Source organism: Leuresthes tenuis, unplaced genomic scaffold (assembly GCF_036924035.1).
Source record: "Leuresthes tenuis unplaced genomic scaffold, fLeuTen1.0.hap1 SCAF_1, whole genome shotgun sequence".
Lineage (NCBI taxonomy): Eukaryota > Metazoa > Chordata > Actinopteri > Atheriniformes > Atherinopsidae > Leuresthes > Leuresthes tenuis.
The window spans coordinates 6844981-6872022 of record NW_027325355.1 but is presented as its reverse complement, the minus strand read 5'-3'; the positions used below and the strand labels follow the sequence as shown (position 1 = coordinate 6872022).

General features: G+C 42.2%; 2 protein-coding genes, 1 non-coding gene and 1 pseudogene across 3 annotated transcripts in view; all 4 read right to left on the bottom strand.

Moving 5' to 3' along the window:
* Positions 1 to 27042, bottom strand: part of LOC140292446 (NACHT, LRR and PYD domains-containing protein 3-like) — a 405682-nt gene that overhangs the window by 68343 nt on the left and 310297 nt on the right. The gene's annotated exons all lie outside the window — the stretch shown is intronic.
* Positions 1 to 27042, bottom strand: part of LOC140294818 (uncharacterized) — a 42580-nt gene that overhangs the window by 5392 nt on the left and 10146 nt on the right. The window contains exon 3 of the mRNA XM_072379616.1: positions 11464 to 11468. Coding sequence (XP_072235717.1) covers positions 11464 to 11468 — 5 coding nt within the window. The remainder of the gene's footprint in view (positions 1 to 11463; positions 11469 to 27042) is intronic.
* On the bottom strand, positions 13286 to 13404 carry LOC140300820 (5S ribosomal RNA; annotated as a pseudogene).
* On the bottom strand, positions 18106 to 18177 carry trnaq-uug (transfer RNA glutamine (anticodon UUG)). The gene has a single exon. It is a non-coding gene; the product is annotated as a tRNA-Gln (tRNA).

Sequence of the window (27042 nt, the reverse complement as noted above, 5' to 3'; positions counted from 1 at the left end):
GCCCCGATATCCGGAAACATGTCATATCTATATTCAGCTTTATCTCATAGAAGTTGTTTTCACACTTGTCAGAGTATAATTGGCCAGTTTTTAGTGGCATGATCAGGCCAGCCGCTGTCCTTGTTGTGTTCTTTGGATGTGATAAACAATGTGTGTGTATGTGTGAGTGCTGTTTTAGGCGTGGATCTAATGTACCAGACCTATCTACTCTACTAGAGATGTTTTGTCTGACCCAGTTGTTTATGTCATTCTAAGGTCTTGGACCATTTAAGGTCATCGATTGTGCAGTATGAGCAGAGTGGAAAAGTACCAGCTAGGAATATAGGTATTTTTTGGAAAATACAGAATATGAATTTATAATGTCTAAGAACAAAGCCAATTATAACAGAAGCATTACACAGAGGGTTCATCTCCAAAGCAGGAGTTTTGGTCTGTCTTTTTGTTTTAATGTCAATGACCAGTTCAGCAGGTGTGTCCCTCAGAGGAGCTGGAGGCAGCTGTTCAGGGCTACTTTTTCAGAAGAAGGTTTACTGATTGGAAAGGGGGCTCCTCACGGTGACACTTTGTGGGTAAGAGTCTGAATAAGGGCAACTTCTTCTTCTTCTTGGTTCTTGAAGACGTTTCGTCTCTCATCTGAAAGGATTATTCAGCTTTAAACTAGTTGGTGGGAGTATGGACTTCTAAGCATCAGAGTGGTCTTTTACACCAACACGTTGTGCTACATTCAGTTCTTCACTGGCGAGGTTTCAATCTGAAGTTCCCTCAGATCAAATATGTCCACAACCACACAGATGCAAACAGAAACGTATTCATACAGAAATATTAACCACTGTAATGAGGTGTAGACTTATTTATTGACCTCCTTGCTTTGTTCACAGAAAGTTTCAAGAGTTTTTTTCTCTCTCATGATCTAACTTTTCTCCGTCTGTGATATTGGCTTTTTTAGCGTGAGGTAAAAAGGATCCACAGGAGTCTGGAGGATGGACACAAATACAGGGAAATGAGAGGTATGCCTGACTGCACTGGGATGTTGTTTCCTCACCTGTGAGTCACTTTGGATCAAAGCATCTGCTAAATGACTAAATGGAAATGACATGAATGTCCATGATGACTGTACAGAAACATTCCAACAGAACTGTGTATATGAGCTATCTTTGTAGAAAATGGAAGATATCTGTAACTGGAATTATGACTTGTCCTAATTCACTTACAGATATCCGTAGTTCACATAGCGGATATCTGCAACTGAATTGTAGATATCTGTAATGACAAACCCCATACACATGAATGGCAAAAGTGACGTTTGTCCTAAAAATAAATGTAGTGTTGGATATGCCTGGGACGATAACAAGTTTTGCTTGACGATATATTGTCCCACAAATTATTGCCGATTAAACGATATTATTGTCAACATATACTGTATATCATAATAATGCACACAGTTTAAATTAAAATAAACTTTTATTTCTGTGTTTTACACCATTGTAATTTTTAAGAACGTTTAAATATCCTCAATAAAACAAGAAATAAAATGGACTCTCAGTCTCCCTTAGCACATATTCAGTCTGCCTGTTAAACGTTAAAATGGCTTGCCATACAGATCCACGGTCAGCACCTTGAACATCAGCAGTGAAAGAAGAAGATCAGATGAATCTGGAGACTGCAGGAAGATCTGCTGACAGTCTGCAGACTAATGTGAGAGAATAATATTTGTGTGTTTGTTATCCAGAAGAATTCAGACTGATGATGTCATTGTGAGCAGAGCACTGCTGGAAAGTGATATAACAGAGTGACCTAAATTAGGTGCCACAATTTGTGTGTGTGGTCATTCACAGTGTTAGCCTGATTCTTTCATTAGAAGCCCAAGAACAAGCTGGAGAAATCTTAAATTGTTAGTGATCACAGGTAAAGTATGGCAGCGCTGGACTCAGAGTGACAGAGCACTCGCAGGAAATCCTGAGCCGCGATATCCAGAAATATTTCATATTTATCTTCTTCACATTTATCTCACAAAGGTTTGATTTACACGCGACCAAGTAGAATTGGCCAGTTATTGGTGACATGAGCAGGCCAACCACCATCTTTGTCATGTTCTTTGGATGATATAAACAACGTGTGTGTGTGTGAGTGTATTTTTAGGCATTTACCTAATGTACCAGACCTATCTGACACGATAGAGAAGCTTTATCTGACCCAGTTATTTAGTTCCGTTATGCACTCTTAAAGTCTTGGCCTTTTCAAGGACATACATTACGTAGTATGAGCAGAGTGGAAAAGTACAAAATGGGAACATGGCTTATTTAGAAAAATACAGAATATGAATACATAATGTCTAAGAATAAAGCCAGTTATAACATCATTGATCCGCTGACTGACAAAATCTGATTATACTTTGATTCAGGAGGCACAGTAAGATGTGCAGTGGAGTCATTACACAACTTTGGGAGTTTAAAAAAGAAGGAGAGGCAATCCCACTTCCAAAATAATAAAACCCCTCTGAAAATGTGAAAGGTTGGGAAAGCCAGCAATTTGGTCCACTTCAAACTTTCTGTCATGACAGCTTTCTGATACCATTTCTATTTATAATTCCTTTTTCTACTTGAAATGAGTAACAGATCCCATTTTTAGATTGAGAATGCTTTGTCATTGGAGAGCCTGCAGGACCTGATCGTACACAGCAGCACCATGCTGCAGACTGCAGGGTGTTTTAAACGTGTTGGGTCAATGGAGGAAAAGCATTCAGTTATGAATGATTACCTTCAGTGGTATTTAATTGATAGGAACCACACAGCAGTTGAAAGTAGTGTATTGTATTGCTTTTGCCTCGAGAGAGTTAAGGGTAAAACATGTGACTGCCTGTTACTTAACTCTGCTCTTAAACATCTAATATCCAGAGAGATCCAACAGTACACAAGTTTACACATCTGCCACATATCCAAAATGTTTCTGGGGATATACGGGAAGATCTAATCTGTAACATATCCTAGGATACCCTCTATGTACACATCTATAGCAAATCCTAGTATTGGATATTGTTATAATTGCCTTTGTTCTTAGACATTATGTATTCTGTATTTTACTAAATAACCTATGTTCCTAGCTGGTACTTTTACACTCTGCTCATACTACACAATCGATGACCTTAGATAGTCCAAGACCTTAGGATGACATAGCAAGACGAAACAACTCGGTCAGACAAAACATCTCTATTGGAGTAGATAGGTCTGGTACATTAGATACACGCCTAAAACAGCACTAACACACATTATTTATCACATCCAAAGAACACGAGGAGGACAGTACAACCTCTGTGAGATAAAGCTGAATATAAATATGGAATGCTTCTTGATATCGGGGCTCGGCCTGATGGATTTCCTGCGAGAGCTCTGTCACTCCGAGTCCAGCGCTGCAATATACTTTACATGTGACCACTAATAAATACTTTGTCATCCCCATAGACTGACTCATCACTATCCTGTAAGTGACACAAATACAGGACATTAAACATTATTCCACTTTCCCTGACTGGAAAACATCAGTGTCACATCCACATCCATCTCTACATTTTTAAAAAGATTGTAAAACCACAAACATAACACGACTGAATGGATCCTAAAGTGATCTCTGACAATGATAATCGCAATTTTAAAGTAGATCAAACTTTTAATTAAATACCCTTTGCAAACAACTTAAGTGTACATTTCTTCACACGTGGCTCCATATATACATCCATGGATAAAACTGCAGTGATGCATAAGCAACTATCTACTTCATGAGTTCCAATATTTTTTGCTTTTCACAGAAAGACAAGTTACATGAAGCCGGCATCCTGACGATGTGCTGTTGTTTTTCATTATATGAGATGAGATACTTTACTGTCTTTGTGTGAACACTCATTGTACCCGGTTACGGTGTATTCTGTTCTCAGTCATTGCAATCTTGGGTGCTTGAATAGAAAGTAATTGACTACTTGCTTTTGGAAGATATTTCAGCTTTCTTCTGAATGAGCTGTTCAAATGCTAAATCCACACGTGGGGCGTTCAAGGCTTAGAAGCTGTTGTTTTTAACATTCATACAGTAGATATTATAACAGTCATTGTCCCAGTTGTATCACTGACACATAGACCATCCTGTTGGTCGTCTAGAACTACCGACCACATGAATGAGGAATGAAATAGCCTATTCATATGAGAGCTGAAACAATCAGGCACTTAGAACAACTGTTGCATAATATTCAGCTTACCTCTTTTTCATCACTTTCAAGAGCAGCTGTGGTTTCCTTGTTTCCTCTTCCATTCTTTTGTTTAATTTCATACTTTTCCTTACTAAGTGCATTTTATGAGTAAATGATACTTGCAACTATAGGAAAATGAAGGTATTAACATTGTCATTACATTAATACTAAGACTTACACTTATATCTTAATACTAAAGCTTATACTTGTATCTTAGCATACATTCTACTTCTTTCTGCCACAAAGTACTAATAGTTAGTTTATCTTGATCCAAGTATGGAATAATGTCAAGTCATTCGCTCATGCTTACTTTTAATTTAGCAGAATACTAATCATATAGTACTGGAGTTTAAAAGTTTACAGTAAATGATATGTGTGCTCAATTGCATTACATTTATGTACCTTAAAGACATCCCTTTGCAAAATGTAGTATAGCTGAAGTTTATTTAATTAAGTATGTTATTAGTATAAGTATAGCAAGTATACTATGGACCATGTACTTGTAGTGAACTAGAAAGTATACTGACTCAATACTTCTTCAGACTAAACTTGAACATTCTTAAGTTTACAAAAGTGTACCCAAAGTATGAACCCCCCCAAAAAAAGTCTAACATACCACTATCTGCCTCCCATTGTTGTGTAAAGAAGCCTAATTTTTGAGCTGTGTCCCTGCCAGCACCCCACCCCCACACAAAGGAAATTCTGCAGGCCAGCAACTCTGATGTGCCCTTCTGTAAGAATCACTGGCCATAAAAGGCACATTTGCTATTTTTCCACAATAACATTTGTAACAAAATCTGTGCTGGCATTTGACAAAGGCATAAGACAAATTGTGTTATCTGAGAAATAGCCTCTTTCAAGTTGACTATGTGGGTTTGATTATAGTTGATGTGCCCTTTTGTAAGACTCAATGGGCTTCATACAATTTAGATTCGATGAAGGAAGGGAGAGGAAGGGAGTGTCATAAAAGGTGTGAATGTTGTGGGCGAGAAACAATCATAAATAGGGAATGCCTGGCACACAGACCCAGACTTCACGATGTCACAACCAAGGCAACCAAGAGGGATCAGTGCTCAGGAGGCTTTAGCAATTCTACAGAGCACGTCGGACTGTGAATCTAATGGTGGAGATGTGGACTTTGCATTTCAGAATGAAAACGTTGTCACAGATTCGTCAAGTGATGAGGATGCGACTTCTCTTGCACCAATAAATCCTCCCCTCCAAAGACGCACCAGGAGACGGGTGATCAATTATGTGATTGAGCAGGACAGTTCAGACACAGAGGCCATGTCAGATGAGGAGGAAGACACGTGGCATGTAAATCCCCCTTGTAATAAAAAACAAAAAGTTGCAGATGTGGGCATAACACCTGGATCCACAGAAAAGGCGAAAGATGGCACTATGTGGTTCCACCGCAAAGTTGGAGACTTTTCTGCTCATGAAACTTCACAGATGGCATTTGATGGATCTGGAGGGCCAACAGAGTTTGCAACAAACAAAATCACGAGTCGCCTTCAAAGCTTCCTGTGTTTGTTGGATATCAGCATGTTGTTGACCATCAGAGACTGCACAATCCAGGAGGGCCGTAGAACAAATCCCAGCTGGCAGATGAGTGTCTTCGAGCTGATGGCGTTCCTCGCAATCTTTTTTCACAGGGCTGCCAAGGGCTACATTGGTGCCATGCGACTCATGTGGTCCAGGAGATTCAGAAACCCAGATGTCAAAGCCATAATGCCCCATAACCGCTTTCTTGAAATAAAGCGATACCTTCGCTTCGACAACAAGGAGACCCGCAAGGAGCGCATACAAACGGACAAATGTGCAGCAATTTCAGACATCTGGCAGCGGTTTGTTCAGAAATGTGTGTCGTCCTACGGTCCAGGGCAGCATGTTACCGTGGATGAGCAGTTATTTCCTTCAAAGGTTCGTTGTCCCTTTCTGCAGTACACTGCATCAAAGCCTGACAAGTTTGGATTCAAGTTTTGGATTGTAATAGATCTGGACACAAAATACATGTGTAATGCCATCCCTTACTTAGGGAAAGATCCCACTCGTCCGACGGGAGAGAGGCTGTCAGAGAATGTTGTTTTGAAATTGATGGAACCATTTATGGACCAGGGAAGGACTGTAACTATGGACAATTTCTTTACCTCTCTGTCTTTGGCTAACAGGCTTCTTCAACGAAAAACAACTCTGCTTGGCACCATCAACAAAAATCGTTGGGAGTTACCAGCAACTGCAAAGGAAACCTTGGGGCGCCAGTTGTACTCCACACAGGTGTTCACATCTGGAAGTGCTTTGCTGACGGTGTTTGCAACAAAAAATCTGTTTGTCTTTTGAGCACCATGCATCAGAAAGTGGAAATTGTGGACACCCAAAAACAAAAAACAAACACTTTTGTTGATTACAACCATTTCAAAGGCGTTGATATCATGGGCCAGAAATCACGCAACCACTCGGTGCGTGCAGGAACACAGAGATGGCCCATGGCTGTGTTTTACAAGCTGCTTGACATGGCTGTCACAAATGCACAGGTCTTGTACACAGCATGTACGGGATCCAAAGAAAGTCGCCAACTGTTCATGCTGGAGCTTGCAGAGGAACTTCAAAACAGGCTTTTGCAGGAAAAGGCACAAGGGGAAGAACACAAACAGCAGCTTCGCGAGATGAGAGTTTCTCAGAAGAAAAAGACACAGTGCCAGGTGCGCATACTCTGCAATAATAACAGAAGCACCGAACTTTGTGTACGCTGCCGCAGATACACCTGTGGCAAATGTAGGAAAGACTCACCATGGGAATGTGGAAACTGCTAGATGGGACAACTGTATGCTACATTTCTGTGCTTTGTATAGCCTTCATATGTAGTGAGCCTACTTTTCTTAGTGTGAAATAAACATTTATTCTTCCTGAAGTTATATCGCCTCTTTGTAGTTTTTCCAAGCTGAAATTGTGTTTTTGGGGCACTAATTCCAGTCCTCTATCCTGGCAGAGTAAATTGTCATTGAAATTGAGGTTTACCTACAACCAAATTACCGTTCATGAATGATTTAGTATGTCCCTTCCTAAAATAACAGACCATTATTAAAACAAGTGTTATGACAAATAGAAATCATCTCACAAAATAAGGTGAATGTGAACATCTGTTAGTTGGCTAAATAAAACATAAATATGAAAAAGGGTCTGTCTTTGTACAGTCTGTGTACAACAGACATAACTCAACACACAGTATGTTGGGCTGATCAGAGTTCATTCAAACAGCAGTTTGGCCTTTGTCATTACAGGCAGCAACCTCAGTGGGGGGTGGAGTGGCTAATCACAATACAATGGAGACAGTTAGCACCTTGAGAGGAATACACAATTTTTGCAGAGGGGAGGGGATGCAGCAGAAGTGAAAATCTCTGGGCCAAACGTAATTTCCGGCAGTTGCTTTTTCAGGTCTTAACGGCTGTACACGGCGAAGAAGCTCGTCAAATCGGCCCGTTGATATTCAAAAGTATCAAAAGTGCACTTGTTCAGGTCCCTCAGTGTGTGAACGTAGTGACGCAAACGTCTTTTCTGTCGCCTGCGCTTCAACATTTGCAATATAAGCATTTGTTCTTCAGTATTGATTAGCTCCAACTACAAATACAGCTGCTCCACCTCTATTGCCATAGTTTACTGTTGTTAACTGTGACCGGAAGAAAAAGCAAGGATTCGGCTATAACCCCTGAAACCACACAAACACAGCCACACACCCCTAGCAGCATGGTGAATTGCAGAGAAACAGGGTCCCTCAATGAAGAACTTTGAATGCTCAATGACGGCGTCACACCCAATACTGTCGACGTGACGCAGAAACATAAAGTACATGAAATGTTATCTGAGCAACACAGAAATCTCTGATCACACTAATCTGCTCAGCTGGGTTTTCTCACTTCTGAACAGATGTTTGCTGTGAAGCGTTTTGTTGTTTCCTGCCAACTGAAAAAGGCTGGAAAAGAAGTCATTCTGCTGTTTTATGCTGTTTGTGTTTTCAGTGTGGACAAGAGTGGACAAAACACCACAGGAACTCCATCTTAAGATGCAGCTTCTTTTCTACACAGAGACAAAGAGACAAAGAGGGTTTCTATCAGGCTCAGCCTGAAGATGCAGTATACAGAGCTCGATAGAAAGATTATGATCAAACATCTCTGACGCAGTCTTAAGAAACCTTTAATCGGTAATATCTACATGTGAGTTAAGAGCTAATATTGGACTCTTCTCTGGACTCTGGTCCAGCCAGCCAGGAGTACAGAAAGTTTGCAGGTTAGGGGTCAGCTTTAGTTTTCAGGCAGCTGAACTCTGCAGGTTTTTACCTCTTCTGAAGTCCAACAGCCGTATGAGAGCTCATGTTTCATGTCACACACTTGAATGCATCAGTCTGAAGATTCAGGAGAGAATTTCAGCAGAAGATCATGATTTATGAATTTCAAGCTGCTGCAGAGCAGGGCTGATTATATAAATATAAATGAAAAGCATGAAAATACTAAGAAACAGCAACATTTACATTTCCTGTACTGCTGCCTGCTAAAAGTATCGGACAATGTTGATCTGATAGAAACCAATTTTCTTCATGTTGAACTTTCAGTGGAAGGTTAATGAATTTATCTTTCCCTTCAACAGAGAACAAATAAGAATTCAACAACCCCTTGAACAATCCTGCCTGGACTGAGGTGAAACCAGCACTGTTCTCTTGTTCCCTCCCCAAACTGATCTAAAGGTGGGAGGATGTGTGAAACCATTGTGTGATAGTAGAGGAGCTCTTAAGTGAAGATCAGCTGATCAGCTGCAACAAAAGGAGGTGGAATTAGTTTTGTATCACAGCACAGACGGTGTTTCTGCTCTGAGAGTCACACACTGCTCTGCCAAATGGAGGAAATGGCTCAGAAAAGTGTTAAACTGGACCTGGAAACCTTCACTTGTTCGATCTGTCTGGATCTACTGAAGGATCCGGTGACTATTCCCTGTGGACACAGCTACTGCATGAACTGTATTAAAGGCTACTGGAATGGAAAGAATAAGAAGGGAATTCACAGATGCCCTCATTGCAGGAAAACTTTCACACCGAGGCCTGTCCTGGAGAAAAGCACCATGTTAGCTGATTTAGTGAAGCAGCTGAAGAAGACTGGACTCCAAGCTGCTCCTGCTGATCTCTGCCATGCTGGACCTGAAGATGTGGCCTGTGATTTCTGCTCTGGAAGAAAACTGAAAGCCATCAAGTCCTGTTTGTTCTGTCTGGCCTCTTACTGTGAGAAACACCTTCAGCCTCATTATGATGTGACTCCATTCAAGAAACACAAGCTGGTGGAGCCCTCCAAGAGCCTCCAGGAGAACATCTGCTGTCGTCATGATGAGGTGATGAAGATGTTCTGCCGTACTGATCAGAAGTCTATCTGTTATCTCTGCCCTGTGGGTGATCATAAAGGCCACGACACAGTGTCAGCTGCAGCAGAAAGGACTGAGAGGCAGAGAGAGCTGGAGGGGAGTCGACAACAAATCCAGCAGAGAATCCAGGACAGAGAGAAAGATGTGAAGCTGCTTCAACAGGAGGTGGAGGCCATCAATAGGTCTGCTGATAAAACAGTGGAGGACAGTGAGAACATCTTCACCGAGCTGATCCGTCTCATCCACAAAAGAAGCTCTGATGTGAAGCAGCAGCTCAGATCCCAGCAGCAAACTGAAGTGAGTCGAGTCAAAGAGCTTCAGGAGAAGCTGGAGCAGGAGATCACTGAGCTGAAGAGGAAAGATGCTGAGCTGAAGCAGCTCAGAGGATCACAACCAGTTTCTACACAACTACCCCTCAGTGTCAGCACTCAGTGAGTCCACACACTCATCCAGCATCAATACCCGTCCTCTGAGGTACTTTGAGGATGTGACAGCAGCTGCGTCAGAGCTCAGAGAGAAACTACAGGACATTCTGAGAGAGAAATGGACAAACAGCTCACTGACAGTCACTGAAGTGGATGTTTTACTGCCAGAACCAGAACCAGAGCCAAAGAGCAGAGCTGCCTTCTTAAAATATTCATGTGACATCACACTGGATCCAAACACAGCAAACACATATCTGTTAGTGTCAGAGGGGAACAGAAAAGTGACAGTAATGAGACAACCTCAGTCTTATTCTGCTCATCCAGACAGATTCACGGAATGGTGTCAGGTCCTGAGCAGAGAGAGTCTGACTGGACGCTGTTACTGGGAGGTGGAGAGGAGAGGGGGAGGAGCTGATGTAGCAGTCGCATACAAGAACATCAGCAGAACAGGGAATGAATGTGGATTTGGACGTAATGACAAATCTTGGGCATTGAAATGTTACCAAAACAGTTTTGAATTTTGGTCCAACAAGATGAAAGCCTCCATCTCAGGTCCACAGTCCTCCAGAGTAGGAGTGTACCTGGATCACAGAGCAGGTATTCTGTCCTTCTACAGCGTCTCTGAAGCCATGACTCTCCTCCACAGAGTCCAGACCACATTCACTCAGCCGCTCTATGCTGGAGTTAGGATTGGATGGACTGGAGCCACAGCTGAGCTGTGTGAAGTGAAATAAAGGTATTCAGTCAGTTTGTTGCTGAGAGTTCATTGCTGTGATGTCTCTGCGCTGCTGTTCTGTTGTTTATTTGCTGCTTTTTCCTGTTTGTGCAGCCATGGAGGATATCACTGCTAATGCTGAGTTTTATTCACAGAAAGATTTCTCCACATGAAAATCTAAACTTCTCTGAGCTCTGAATGTTAGTTGAATCCTTGTGTTGATGTGTTTGTATGTTGTTGTTTCTCTTCCACTTCATGGAGCCAAACAGAGAAATCAGCAGACCTTCCTTTATCACAGATTCTTTTCACATCTCATCACTTTGTAAATGTGAAAATAATTCTGCAGTTAAACTTACTTTGATCTGTTTCAGAGATCAAATGTTGCTGCTGCTTTGAAAACTCTCAGTAATGATCTACTTGGTAACCCAGAAACTAAATGTTCTGATTCTGGATGTTTTTCTGGAAATAATAAATTGTGGATTCATCCTGATCATGAATTGTGTTTCTGTGAAAATGGGAGTGAGGCTGTCACACCACCAGCATCCCTCATGGTGGCAACACACGGCTGCAACAAGTAACTGCTTTGTTTCAGAGATATTTGTTGAAACCCATCTGTGGCTGGAAGAGTTGCTTTGGTTCAGGATCATATTCTGGGTTTCACCTGTTTGCTCACAAACGCTTCAAACTGTTTCTGAACGTGTTCTGAGATGTTGGAAGAAACTCAGAAAACAAAAAGAACGACATGAAACCTCAAAGTGATTCAAATCAAAGCTAAATGTAACAATATTATATGATGTCAGTCATTACAGGAGATGTCATTTGTTCTCAGAGACAAGAAGTGGAAGAAGAATTCTTGGACATAAGTTACAGAATCAGAACCACAGAGATTTTGTTTCATGTAAAAACTGTAGATTTACTTTTGATTTTACTCAAATTACAAAAACATTCATATGAAAACATATTTGAATGTAAAAAATAGAATAAATGAGGCAGAATGTCACACTTTGGAATAACGTGTTATGGAATGATTAAAGGTGATGTGTGTGATCTTACATCATATTCTATGATCTGATTCTGTTCTTTCTAATATTTTTTAGTATTAGTCTGAATCTGCTGAAGTTATCAGATGAATGTAGTGGACTAAAAGGTACAACAGAGTCTCTGAATGTGGTGGAGCACAAATAGAAAGTAGCACAAGCTAAAAATACTGAAAACATTGTAATTATGTTCAGTATATTTAGTCACTTTCTGCTGCTGTCAGCGATGGACTTTTCAAAGAAATCTGACTCAGCTCTGATCATTAATGAGAATATGATGAAGAAAGGATGATTTCATCCAAATGAATGAAAAGATTTTGTGGTGGGGCTGAGAACTGTTTAACTCTCATTGTCCTGTTCCACGTATTGTTTTTGGATCGTCACAGGTACGAGTTTGGGTGGAGCGGGTCAGAGTAAAGTGGAGTTTCCAGCAGACTCCTCAGTTTCAGTCGGGTTTGGAGACCACAGATGGAGAGGTGACTGCGCTGTTTGGTCTGTCACTTATTGATAAAGTTAAAGTTCACAAAAAAAGAAACAATAACAGGAAGAAGTTCCCTGAAAGACCTGTTACAGGTTGTGAGTCCTGTGAACAAACTGACACAGTGTGATATTACAGATGTTTAAATCTCTCTTTTCTCATGTCGTCCTGCAGGTTCACAGCTGAAATCTGAAAACTAACACAAGAGGACGCCTTCATCCTGCTCACAGGGATGTAGAGGAGGTTTAAGCTCCTGCTCTGTTCATTCAGACTGAACTCGGCCTGTGTGCGGTCTCTCTTGACTCGCTAACAGTAAACGTGTCGTTAGCCAGTTAGCTAAGCATGTGTGCAACAGGAATGATTTAAGAAAAATAAAACAACTGAAAGGACGGTGATGTTACCATCCATCCCCCATGATTTCAGACATTAACTCAACCCCAAACTTGGACAAACTCCTTCACCACAGTAATGACTCTACATCCTGATGAGGGACATTAAAAACAATCGTTTCTAACAATTTCTATCTAAACTATAAATAATTGGAGGAATTTTTCAACAGTGACAGTTAAGGAGTGTCATCAGGTGAATGAGATCAGCTCAGGAATGAAAACACAGTTTACACTAAATACAGTCTGTGGTTTACACAAGCCTCAGTGAAAATAAATACAATTATTATTCAGAATATCTTGGTGGTTTACATTGTTGCACATATTTTCAACACAGTCATCATGTGCTATGAAAAGCTGAATGTCAGAAATAAACTGAAATGATGGAGAATATTCATAAGAGCAACTGGACTTCTTTTTTGATCTTGAAGATGTTGAATTTTGATGGGACAGCAGCTTCCTCTTTGGTTTTTGTAGAGAAGTACAGTAGAACAACCGGATTTAACCGAGTACTAACCAGGCCCGACCCTGCTTAACTTCACAGGGTGATCAGACATTGCAACAAAAGACAGGTGGTGAAGATGCAGGTGGTAGAGAGAAGAGAAAAAGCTTACAGCACCTGGTATTCCCAAGCAGTCTCCCATCCAAGTACTAACCAGGCCCAACCTTGCTTGGCTTCCGAGATCAGACGAGGTCGGGCATGTTCAGGGTGGTGTGGACGTAAGCAACAATATCTGTGAACAATGTGCATTATATAGATACTGGAATCATACGGTTCCTCTATGTAACCAGATAATTGCTGGGAAAGGCTGATATGTAGTGGGCACATCTTCATCCCTGATGAGATTATTACCTGTAGTTGAAACTGAGACTCTCAGATCACTTCGTGTCTGCCAACAAAGCAGCAGCAGCAGCTGAAGATGACCAACGTCCTCATGTGTCACAGGGTGATCAGACGTTGCAACAAAAGACATGCAGGTGGTAGAGAGAAGAGAAAAAGCTTACAGCACCTGGTATTCCCAAGCTGTCTCCCATACAAGTACTAACCAGGTCCAACCCTGAAAAGAGAAGAGTCAAATATTAGCTCTTAACTCACATGTAGATATTACCGATTAAAGGTTTCTTAAGACTGCATCAGACATGTTTGATCATAATCTATCTATCGAGCTCTGTATGCTGACTGGTGTCTTCAGGCTGAGTCTGATAGAAACCCTCTTTGTCTCTTTGTCTCTGTGTAGAAAAGAAGCTGCATCCTAAGATGGAGTTCCTGTGGTGTTTTTTCCACTCTTGTCCACACTGAAAACACAAACAGCATAAAACAGCAGAATGACTTCTTTTCCAGCCTTTTTCAGTTGGCAGGAAACAACAAAACGCTTCACAGCAAACATCTGTTCAGAAGTGAGAAAACCCAGCTGAGCAGATCAGTGATTTCTGTGCGGCTCAGATAACATTTCATGTTAGGCTGCAGTCTGAGGTGCTGATAAAGGCTTTATTTTATGATCATGCTGTTATGCAGCTAAGTCTATATACATCCTGGTCAGTGAGGGGATTTAAACTGAGGAGGCAGGATTACTTTTACCTCTCATGACGGCCTCTGATGAGCTCAGTTATTAGGCGCATTGCATCAATATAATGATGCAATAATGACGGTCGTGTATGGACTATAATCATCAAATTATGTCATTTTTATCTATGTTTATGTGTTTGATTACCTACTGTTTATCCCTTATCGTTGTTGGATAGATGGTGATTTATATCTGGCTTATATTTGGGCTTAAAAAGACATTTGGACACTGGATATTTCTTTTTGTCATTCAGCTTATATTTACAACATTTGACTGTTAAATCCCTACCTGACAGTGCACCTTTTGTGATGGACACTCCCACAGGAGTCTATTTGGTGTTGCTAATGTTTAGGTTTTATGATATATACATCTGTCTATTTTTGGAGTTCAGAATTTGCACAGAATGTATTATACACTTGCTTATGGGGGAGGTAAAACTGATAACCTCCCACCATGATGGTGGGCAGGCATATTCTGGACCGACTGCAGCCCAGGTTGGAGCAGGCATCGCAGCGACTGCCGTTGGACCTGGACTATCTCGAGCTCATATGCATGAGTGAAATGACTCTGATTATGTCACTCTTTGCTCACATGGACTTCACACAGGAGGTAAGTTAAATGGTGTTTGTGCAATGTGGCTTGGTTATTCTGCAGGGTTCCTAGGTTTTGAAAAACCTGCAATAGTCATGGAAAGCCCCCAGTTTGGTTTAATATTTACAGCCAATTCAGACATTTATGTACCTTGTTCACTTGTTCTAATCGGTCCACAGACAGAGGTTAGATGCCAAAGATAAAACAAACTATTGTATTCTTGGATTTAATGTTACACCTCTTTGATAAATAAGGTCCACTGATTGCAGCGACAAATTAAAACGTTTGTCTTCCTTTATTTTAGGTATTTGAAGGTCTAGTCCAGCTGCACACCCTCAGCAGCACTGAATTAGATGGGAGAAGAACAGCAGTTGTAGTGGACAGGACTGCTGGAGAAAGGGGGTATCCAAAGTTGGTTATTTCCAAAGACCACATCCAGCATTTGATTGAAATTGACCTCTCTGCCCCTGTATTTCCACACTGCTGGTGTATCAGTGAGAACACTGAAACGCAGAATGCGACAGTGGGGCCTCTCAAAAAGGGAAGGCTACAGTAAAATGACAGATGATGAACTTGACAGCTTGGTCTCTGCCATCAAGCAAGACTCCCAGAATTTGGGTTGGTGCTTTTTACAGAAAGTTTTTCTTTGAATTATATCATGCACTTGTCCATAGCATTATAAAAAGATTTGTGCCATAATAGTAACATTTGAAATGACAGGGCTTTCCACAGGCACCGGCTGCCGCCCATATAGGCTCCACAACTAAGTCTAGCTGAGGGCCGGCTACTTTAATGACTGCTATTTTTATAGCCTAAAGGCTATCGATATCCATCCATTTTCTATACCGACAGTCCGTTAATCGGGTAGCGGGTGGGCTGGAGCCTATCCCAGCAGTCATTGGGCGAAAGGCAGGGTACACCCTGGACAGGTCGCCAGTCCATCGCAGGCTATCGATATTATTTTTTCAATTTTCTAGTCTGTGCCTTAGTGGAGAGTCCTGGACATTATCATAACAACGGTCATCATAGCATGTATACCTGAGAAAAAGTGAAATGCCTAAATTGTTTGTTCACATGATTATCAATCAATATATCTTAAATAAATTTTCCTACAGGTCACAGAATGGTAAAAGGTCGTCTTAGGGCTTTAGGCCACAGAGTTCAGTGGACAGAGTGTGGGATTCGATGCACCGGGTTGATAGTCTAGGAATACTACAGAGAATGACAAGCCTCGGATGTGTTGTGAGAAGGACCTACAATGTCGCAGCTCCTCTGTCACTCGTACATAAAGATACCAACCACAAGTTGATCAGGTAAGCTGACAGCAAAGGACATCACATGGACATTATATATTTATATATTGATTTAAAAATGGTCTATGGCATACATTCTGCAGATTTCTGGAATCTGGTGTAATGGACCACGATGTAGCTGCATTAAACAATTGATACATTTTTATTTTACAGATATGGTGTGGTAATGTTTGGAATAGATGTTTCTTTAAGAAAGGTCAGTGTCGCCATGGAGATTATAGTGTGGGATATAATATTCAACTTAATTTTGTTAAAGCTATACTTTTCTTTCTGGCAATTCTACACTTTTCTTTTGTAATCTTAAAATGCTCCTAATAAGCTTATGGCACACTAAAATGTAAAAGCAAGCCACCAGGTGTTGAAACTACACGCAAACTACAACGCAGGCCGTGCTAACATTAGCCTGGTAGATCACAAGTTGTTTATATTCGGACACGGCAAGCACAAGAATAGCCTTGATGGACGTGGTAACTGGACCGCTGATAACTTGACAACATTCTCCGCTCCGACATCCGGGGGAGATGGAGCGCACCATCACTTTCTCACCTCACACGTCAGGGAGGAGGGGAGCGTCACAGGTCAGGCAGGGGGAAGAGGGTGAGACTTTGGAGGGAGGGGGAGTTGTTCATGTTTAAATTTTTACTAAGTGCTGTGCTACATGCCAGAAAGGTAAGTATAGCTTTAAGTCTAACATCACACATGGAACAATATTTCATTCATTTATTATTTCTTATATTATTGTAGTTAATGTTTAATGTGTTTCTGTGGGGTTTATGTTTTCCAAATGCTCACAAAGATCATGTACCGACACGCTGCCAATAACAACAAGGCATCAACAGCCCAAGATTTCTTCCTTCAGGCTGTAGAGACGCATGGTTTTCCATCCAGGTAACATGCTATGTTTTGTTTTGAGGTTGCTGTTTTTATGTTTACATTGTTATATTTTTACAAGATGTTAAAAGAAATGTAAAGTCAACAATATTGTTGACTTTACATTTCCACTGACATAATCACAATATTATATGTATGTCTTTACAGTGATCTGCTGTTCAAGGATGTTTCAGTCTTTTAATATAAGCATCTTTATGTATTGATAAATTCCTTTCCAACTAGTGTCTCCTCCAGGATTAGCAGATGATGAAACCTGTTGTGGATTTACAACAAAAATATAGAACAAATTTCTACAACACATTCCTGTACAACTTGGACCTGTACATTGGATCTCTTTTTATCATAGTAGTATTGGAGACTAGTGTGTACATATATATAACTATTTATCATGTCTATCTATTCTTTGCTGCTCAGGTCCCTGATCGTAGTCAGGCCATCCTCCCATGATTAGATGGAGAGGACAGCTGATTCTCCTTTGCCTGCCTTTTGTGTTGAAGGACTGAGTCACACAGTTTTATCAACCACATATTTCATTTTTTGGACTTTTTTGAAAGAGTATCCATACCAAGGAGTAAAATTGTACAATCCTCTTTTTCCTAAATCAGTACCAACTTGTGCGCACCGCATGGAGTTGACGCTCAGATCCCGGCAGCTAGAAATTGCTGCTCCTTGATTGGATGATTGTTTGGCCCATGGGTGGGCACCGGGTTAATTGTGCAGGCTTTTGAGTAGTTCTCCTTGTCGCTGATTGTTACCATGGGATTGTTTTTCCTGTTTCCTTCTCCTTTGGCTTCTGTGTCCAAATTCCAAATGGAGAGCATGGAAAAATATATGCATTGCAAATTAATATGGAAGAAGAAACCAAATAGATTCAATTAGTGACACCCAGAGGTGAGAAGGCAAATAGCACAGACCCTCTCAGCTGAATGTTTCACTTTTTCAACATTAACCAAGTTAAGCCTTCTCTTTGGAATTGGTCAATCACACACTCTGGTGTGACTTGACAACTGACTAACCTCATCCACTCATCTTCTTTCCAGAACACAAACATGACAGCAAACACCTGAAGGTTCCACTGAGATTTGAACTCGGATCACTGGATTCAAAGTCCAGAGTGCTGACCTTTACACCATGGAACCCCTTCCACAGGCAAACTACGCTCTTAGTCATGCAAATGCTTGACAATTTAAAGGTTTAAAGCAAAGTGGGGTTTTTTTTTTTGGCCACCCTTCCTGAGTCTGGTTCTGCAAGAGGTTCCTTTCCACAGTCGCCACAGGCACGCTCAGGATATATATATATATATATATATAATATGCCAAATTTGGTGGCATGTTTACACATCTGTTTCATTCTTGGTTCAATTACTAATCTGTTTGTCACAGTCAGATGATATAAATGATGCTTGTTTGAATTAAGGTAATATATATCATTCCAGCATAATTGACAAGCACAGTCAGTCAGTCAGACAAAAGAGAGGAGAGGCAGTGAACCAGTGGGTGAAAGACTTCCTCGCTGAGTATGCAGAGAGCTTCCCACAAGTCTCCATTGTCCTTGAGGCAAACATCGACAGGTGCATCTATGGTCAGAAAGGCTTCGAGGACAGCAGCTTTCAGGAGATGTGGGAGCTCTACAGTCAGCATGGAAGATTAAAGAAGAAGCCAGAGCAGTTCACTGACAGCGAGAGAGACAGAGCACAGAAGGCCTACAGCTCAGTGAGGAGGTGGTTGAACACACCGGTGACCCACATCACAAGTGTGACGATGAAGAGGTTCAGAAAGTATATTTATGAGAAGGAGAAAGTAAGTGTTCAGAAAGAGAAAGGTTAGAATTACACAGAAAATAACAAATACTCAAATAGGTGGTATTTCATCAACTAAGTATTGAGTGTTTAGTGTTGTAAGTATGCTTGTTTGTGTTTACGTGGTAAACGTGGTATATCATACGTTCTGATTGTTACACTGCATTATTGTCCAGCAACTGCAGGAAAGCACCTCTAAGTATAGTCCGTCATTATGGCCCGGTGATGAAGCTGAGATGGTAGCTGCATGCGAGGCTGTGGAACGTAAGTAAGACACATCAGTCAATTTATATGAAGTAGTTTTATGTAAATAAGTCATAATATAAGATAAAAAAAATGTATACATTTTTAGACTCTACCCAGTCCCAGGAGTCTAAGACTGAAGATTCTGGTCCCAGAGACAAGGTAAAGCTCCCAGACTACAGTGTTTCCCAAAGGCTTTTTGCTGCCTGAGTCCACCGCACCACCCAAGCTGCCAGAGTCCACCGCACCACCCAAGCAGCCAGAGTCCACCGCACCACCCAAGCTGCCAGAGTCCACCGCACCACCCAAGCTGCCACACAAGAAGCACATATCCAGGATCCCGCCCAATCAGCCGGAATCTGCTGCACAGCCAACTGAAGCCCCGTCCGCATCCCAAGGCCAGGATTATCCACTGAAACCACCTCTAAGTGACTCACCTGTAAGTAACATTTACAGTGAATGCAAACATAAGTGTGAGACGCTTCTTTAAACTGTGCTCCATGTGTATCATTTCATGTTACAAATAATAAAAACAACTTTGCTTTGTACGTGTTGTGCGTGTTACAGGTGGAGTTAGAGGGCTGGGTACGTCTTTGGGAAAACCCAAATGGCATTCCAGCAGCTGACATCTCATGGCTAAAGGAGGACACAGAGAGAGGTCTCTTCACTGCCGTTCAAATCTAAAAGGACATCACTGGTGTGCTCAAGAGGTGAAGGGTGATGAAGTCAGACCGCATGTGGTTTTCCCCTCCAGAACCTCCAGGCTTCGTCGGAGGTGCTCTGCCTGTACCACACCTGTTTTTTCCGCAGCCGTGTCTTTGCGTGGCGCCCTGTAGGAGTCTGGAGATGTTCCCTGAAGTGTCCTCGTGGCGATGAGTGTGTTGGAAAGGGTCGTAATGTGTACCTGTACAAGTCTGGCTACCACCACCGGGTATAACTCAATTCAGCTGTGTTAGAGTAAAAGCATCATGGCTGAATAATGATTACAATGTATCTAAACATGTAAAAGGAAAAGTTCCTTGAAAATCATCTTGATTTTATTATATATTGTTATATGTTATTATCATTATTGTTATTATATACACACGTGGACAAAATTGTTGGTACCCCTCAGTTAAAGAAGGAAAAACCCACAATTCTCACTGAAAGCACTTGAAACCTACAAAAGTAACAATAAAGTAAAATTTATTGAAAATTAAATAATCAAAATCAGCCATTACTTTTGAATCGTTGATTAACATAATTATTAAAAAAAAAAAAAACTAATGAAATAGGGCTGGACAAAAATGATGGTACCCATGACTTAATATTTTGTTGCACAACCTGTTGCAATCACTGCAATTAAACGATTTCTGTATTTGTCAAAGAGCGTTCTGCAGCTATCAACAGGTATTTTGGCCCACTCCTCATGAGCAAACTGCTCCAGTTGTCTCAGGTTTGATGGGTGTCTTCTCCAAATGGCATGTTTCAGCTCCACAGATGTTCAATGGGATTCAGATCTGGGCTCATGGAAGGCCACTTTAGAATAGTCCAACGCTTTTCTCTCAGCCATTCTTGGGTGTTTTTGGCTGTGTGTTTTGGATCGTTGTCCTGTTGGAAGACCCATGACCTGCGGCTGAGACCAAGCTTTCTGACACTAGGCAGCACATTTCTCTCCAGAATGCCTTGATAGTCATCAGATTTCATTTTACCTTGCACACATTCAAGACACCCTGTAGCAGATGCAGCAAAGCAGCCCCAAAACATTGCTGAGCCTCCTCCATGTTTTACCGTAGGGACAGTGTTCTTTTCTTCGTATGCTTGGTTTTTGAGTCTATGAACATAGACTTGATGTGCCTTACCAAAAAGCTCCAGTTTGGTCTCATCTGTCCAAAGGACATTCATCCCAGAAGCTTTGTGGCTTGTCAACATGCATTTTTGCAAATTCCAGTCTCGCTTTTTTATGATTTTTTTCAGCAGTGGTGTCCTCCTTGGTCGTCTCCCATGAAGTCCACTTTGGTTCAAACAACGTCGAATGGTGCGATCTGACACTGATGTACCTTGGCCTTGGAGTTCACCTTTAATTTCTTTGGAGGTGGTCCTGGGCTCTTTGGATACAATTCGAACGATCTGTCTCTTCAATCTGTCATCAATTTTCCTCTTGCGGCCACGTCCAGGGAGGTTGGCTACTGTCCCGTGGGTCTTGAACTTCTGAATAATATGAGCCACTGTTGTCACAGGAACTTCAAGCTGTTTAGAGATGGTCTTATAGCCTGCACCTTTAAGATGTTTGTCTATCATTTTTTTTCGGATGTCCTGGGACAATTCTCTCCTCCGCTTTCTGTTGTCCATGTTCAGTGTGGTACACACCTTTTCACCAAACAGCAGAGTGACTACTTGTCTCCCTTTAAATAGGCAGACTGACTGATTATGAGTTTGGAAACACCTGTGATGTCAGTTAAAGGACACACCTGAGTTAATCATGTCACTCTGGTCAAATAGTTTTCAATCTTTTATAGAGGTACCATCATTTCTGTCCAGCCCTATTTCATTAGTTTGTTTTTTTAAATAATTATGTTAATCAACATTTCAAAAGTAATGGCTGATTTTGATTATTCAATTTTCAATGAATTTTTATTTATTGTTACTTTTGTAGGTTTCAAGTGCTTTCAGTGAGAATTGTGGGTTTTTCCTTCTTTAACTGAGGGGTACCAACAATTTTGTTCGCTGATCTGTACTCCAGGTACGTCACATTTGTGACGTATCCAACTGGTACACGATGCTGACGGAGGTCCTGTGCTGTGAGCCTTGCACAAAGAGCCAGGGGTGGAGAAGGTGGCACAACAGGTCGGTGTCTTGCATGGGATCCCGTTATTATAACACAACTGATCGAGGCACATCAAGCTGTGTTCCCTGCCTGAGTTCACTCAGCATCGTGTGTGCACGTGTCAGTCTTTAAAGAAGTTATTCGAACCGACCTAAAGTTACCAATTTTTCCTCCACTAACAGGCGTGGTGTGGACAAGAATGTTGTGTGTCTTCTGAGGGACCGAACCGAAGGGAACACTATGGTCCAGGTGTGGCGTCAGATACAGGAAAACCACACGGAGAAGCACCTTCAGTGCAAAGACCTGTACACCACACTCCTTATGAGCTTAGTGAAACCTGGAGGGATTGTTTCTGCAGTAGGTCACACATTTCAGGCTCCGCCTCCTCCAAGAAATCTCCCGTCTGCACGGCTCCTGCGCCACGCCTTCCTGCTGGCAGAGGCCGACAACGTGCAGGACAACAGGAGCCAGATCCTTTCCCCTTTTGGCACTGTGCTAAAGATGGATTCCACCAATAAAGTATGTAAATCAAAACGCAATCATAGATTGTGGCATACAGAACATATTTCCTATTATAAACATATTGTCATGCACTGTTAAATTATAGAAGAACAAGCAACTAAGTTGGGATGCAAACTCCAAATGTTTTTTAGGTAGTGAAGAAGCTGTCTGGTGAGGGTCACGGCTCAGGTTCACCAGCATTGGAAATGAATACTCCCAGATAGTGACTTTTGTGCTGACCTGTGAGGAGTCCACAGAGAAGCTGGGACCTATGTGCCATGGAGTAATGGAGAGGTTTCGACTGGCCAACCAACCTGTCCCCAGCATCCTGTATGTGGACCGTGGCTGTTGCCGTGCACAGGGCCCAACAGCTGTGGAGACTTTGTTCCAGTCTTGGGTGGACAGTGGAATGGTTGTGCGTCTGCACATCTTTCACTGGATTCACCGTTTCGATGCAGCCGTCCGCACAGAGTCTCACTCCAAGTACGCAGTGTTCAAGTCTGCACTTGCTGGGGCGGTGCTGGCGTACAACCGAGCAGACATGGAGCTCCTCATCAAGGCTGTCAGAGCCAAGGACCCGACAGCTCTGAAGGCTGTGACAGATGAGGACGTCATTCGCCTTTTTATTTCCAGGGAGCAGCTGAAACATGACGTGCGACGGGTCACACAAGGGGCGCAGGAAACGTTTAGGCTCATCAACCTGGCCATTGAGGAACTGAAAGGTCCCGCGGGGCTGGATGAGAGTGGAGTCAGCCTCTTCAAGACACCTGGTATAAAGACCTGACACTAAAAGTTACAACATTAATACTAGTTGTGTGGCATAAAAAAGTGTACACAACAATCGGTTTGTGTGTCTGTACGTCATTTGTATTTGCAGCGGCCATTGATGAGATGTGGGCGGCGCAGCGGCGACACCTGGAGTGCATCCAGGATCCTCCAAACATCTACATGTATAGGGTGGCGCGTACAACGACCATCAACAAAGTGGATGTGCCCTACTACAAATGTCTGCGTGGCAACAACAGCCTGGAAGGATTCCACAAAACTTTGCCCAACATGCTCCCAGGTGCACAGGTGTAGTGTGGATATTTATAAAATGTCACACGTGTCACTGTGAGTCATCTCATGTGTTTTATTGGGATGTTCAGGTCCCCACTGCGCAGCCCGGCCCTATCAGGTCTATCTGATAAGTGGCATTGCACGGTGGAATTCTGACCGCCGCTCTGATGCAGTGTTTGGGGGAAAAGGACGGCACCACAGAATCTACTCTGCACCGCTTATCGACCGCCTCAACACCCGCTGTCTGCAGCTGTTCGGAGAGACTGTGGAGGAAAACTTCCAGGCTCCCGCTGATGTCCCCTCTAATGAGCTGCTCAGGTTGGAATACCTGTTTAGTCAGAGTACAGGAGAATCGGGCCCTTTTTCTCTCGCAGACATCGTGAACGATGGGCCGGATCCAGAGGAGGAGGTGCTTCAGCCTGGGCAGCATGATCCAGATGTGCCAGATGAGGCTTACGAGAGTGACGTGGAGACCCGTAACAATGCGCTGAGTGCTGAGCTGCCCCACATCCGGCTCTCCAGCAATGAAATTGCTAGTGCTCACCTTCCAGTCTTTGTGAGTAGCTGTTTGTTTGTTGATGTGGATGTACATTTTATTCCAGGAGTTAAAGCCGTTCAACTGCTACGTATGAGCCAGTGTTAGACGAGTTTTCAAATGTTGCCACTTTGCCAGGAGTTAAATTAGACATTAAAACAACAGTTAAACAGTAGCAAAGTATTTAAAGCTTGTGTAGAAGAAGGAAATAATCTTAAGGAAAAAGCTTAACAAGTGAATGTGGTAGTGTGCAAAGTCAACATAACGTTACAAAATCTAAAAAACTTGCAGTCACAAGAGACAGAAGCAGATGAAAAGCAAATAAGGCTAGATAAATCACACCTGCAACAGGCATAACATTTGTGTGTCACTGTTTGCACAGGAGGATGTCTGCAGTCCAACTCCTCTTCCTGGCTTTCAGCAGCTGGAAAAGTTCTGCTCTCTTCTGTTGGACATTGGCCTGACAGAGGACAAGCTGTCACTCACCACCGAGCAGAGGAACAATATCCTGGAAGCCTGGAATGCCGTGGAGGAGCACCACAAGCAGCCTCAGCAGTTCAATCAACTGTACAGGACGCACTGGGGCAACACTCTGTACTGCCGCACTAAAAGAGACGACCTTGTTGATGCTGCTGTGATACAGAAAGTAAAGATGGCCAAACGCTACGCACCAGCACAACAAAACATAAGTGCTCAGCACAACAGGCTAATGTACACACTGGTGAAACTTTTGTGGCTGCATTGTCCTCATGGGTCACGCACCAGTCCGGAGAAGACGACCATCCTGGAGGCATACGAGCGGGTCCAGCACCGGATTTTAGTGGATGACCCTGTTCTCTGCAAAGCTGGCATTCCCCTACCTAAAATAAACGTCAAGACCGTGCGGGACTTCATCCAACACCAAGAGCGGCTTGTTAACATGAAGGCAACAATACAACCATCCACCATCACAAAGATCACCTCCATCTCATCAACAGACCTTCCTCCTGCCCCTCATCAGCCTACAGTCCTCCCTCCACCAGACTACCAGCTGATGAAATATGTGCCCACACCAAGCACTGCCGGGACAAAGGTTTTGAAGGGAAGGTCGGACATAACGATGCCTGTCTCCCGGCCGCACCTAAAAGTGCCACAGCTAATAAGAAAAACCCCCGCCACCTCGACCATCACCAGGCCTGTACCGTCCCTGTCTGCATCTACAGCAGCCCTTAAGACTGCAGGACGCTCTTTACGACCCATATCACCTGCCATTCTGGTGACCCCTGTGATAGCTGGTCCCTCTACATCAGTCCTTCCCATCACCTGTGCTATCACCAGCCCTTTGCCCTGCCCTTCTGTATCAGCAGCTCCCTCTGCGATTGCAGGCCCCTCCACACAGACCACAATGCCTGCCCGTCAGGTGATCCCTAAGCCGGCCGATACGCCTGCAACAGCTCCTCCAACTGCGTCCACACCGCCTGCTACACACACCACCGGCACGTTGCCCAGCACTAGCGCTCATTTAGCCTGGGCGAGAGCTACGCACTACAAGCGCAAACACCAGGGGCATCCATTAGAAGTTGGAGCCAAATTGTCAAGGGTGCAAAATATTCCAGTCTGTACACTCTGTGCCCAACCAACACAGGGACACAGAAGATACAAGAGAAAGACATTCTGCCCCGTAAAGATGATGTCCTCATCAAAAGGTCTGAACAACAGAGTTTATGCTATGAAGACTTCACCTCTGCTGTAGACAAGTTGGAGGACTTAGATGTAAATATGCCTTAACAATCTGTAAATATTCTGTAATAACTCACTGTACATATAGAAATTATATGTACATAGTAATTATAAATAGTTTTATATTTTTATAAACGTGGTTTTTTTCATGTTGCTGTGTAAAATATCCTATTTGACTTACTGCTGTGTTGTGGTTCACTTCAATTGATTGAAATCGTTTTTGAATTTTATACACAAAGATTTAAATCAAGTTTTAAATTGTAGTGCTTTGATGTCAGCAGCTTAGTATAATAAAACGTTTGAATTTTCATTCTTAGCCAGGTTTAATGACACTTTGCATTGCACTGTAGTTTATTTTAAAGTTCCCAATTTCATGCACTTTGTTCAATAAAACTGCTGCTATAAGCATGGAGCATGAGTTCTGTAATATCATTCAATGTTTTTGTGATTGTTGAAGACTTGGAACACAGATGCAGACATAAGGTAAGATAAGGTTGAGGTAGATGGTAAGGGATCAGGAGTTAGAGGGGTTAAAGAACAAGTTTAACTCAGTGGCCTCCTTCCATTCCCAGGCCACTCTTTTTTTCATGGCCACCGATGGTTCTCAGACCACTCTACACCTCCCTCATGTTGTTTTGTTGGAGTTTGCTCTCCAACTTTCTCCAACTAAGCGCATGTAAAACAATATTACATAATTTTGCACATGTAAACAGATAAGAATCGGCTTCAGAAATATTTAACTACTTTTAACCAGCCTTCAACCATCCTTAAATATATCAATTGTTCTGTAAAAAGCATAAATGGCATTGAAAAAAAAGATCACTCTCACAAATATGCTTTAAATCAAATTAATTATACTTTATTGATTGTTGGTAGCAAACAGTACAGTAGCAAGTGAATAAATGACATCGATTGTGTTTCATGTGGCAAGGCAAGTTTATTTTTAGAGCACAATTTGTACACAAGGCAATTTAAAGTGCTTTACAGCTACATAAAATCACAAGAAGGCAAATAAAATAATTCCATAAAACAAAAAATAATCATTAATCAATTGAATGAAAAGTGAAGAGAGTCATATACACAGCTAAATAGAACTGTTTTCAGCCTGGATTTAAACATAGTCAGAGTTGAGACCTGTCTCACATCTTCTGGAAGACTGTTCCAGATTTTAGGAGCATAAAACTAAAACGCAGCCTCACCTTGTTTAGTCCTGACTCTGGGCACCAGCAGGAAACCCCTCCCTGAGGTTCTCAGAGTTCAAGTTGGTTCATATGGCTCTAACATGTCAGAGATGTACAGGAGTAGAGTTGTTTTAAAGTCTATTCTCTGAGCGACAGGAAGCC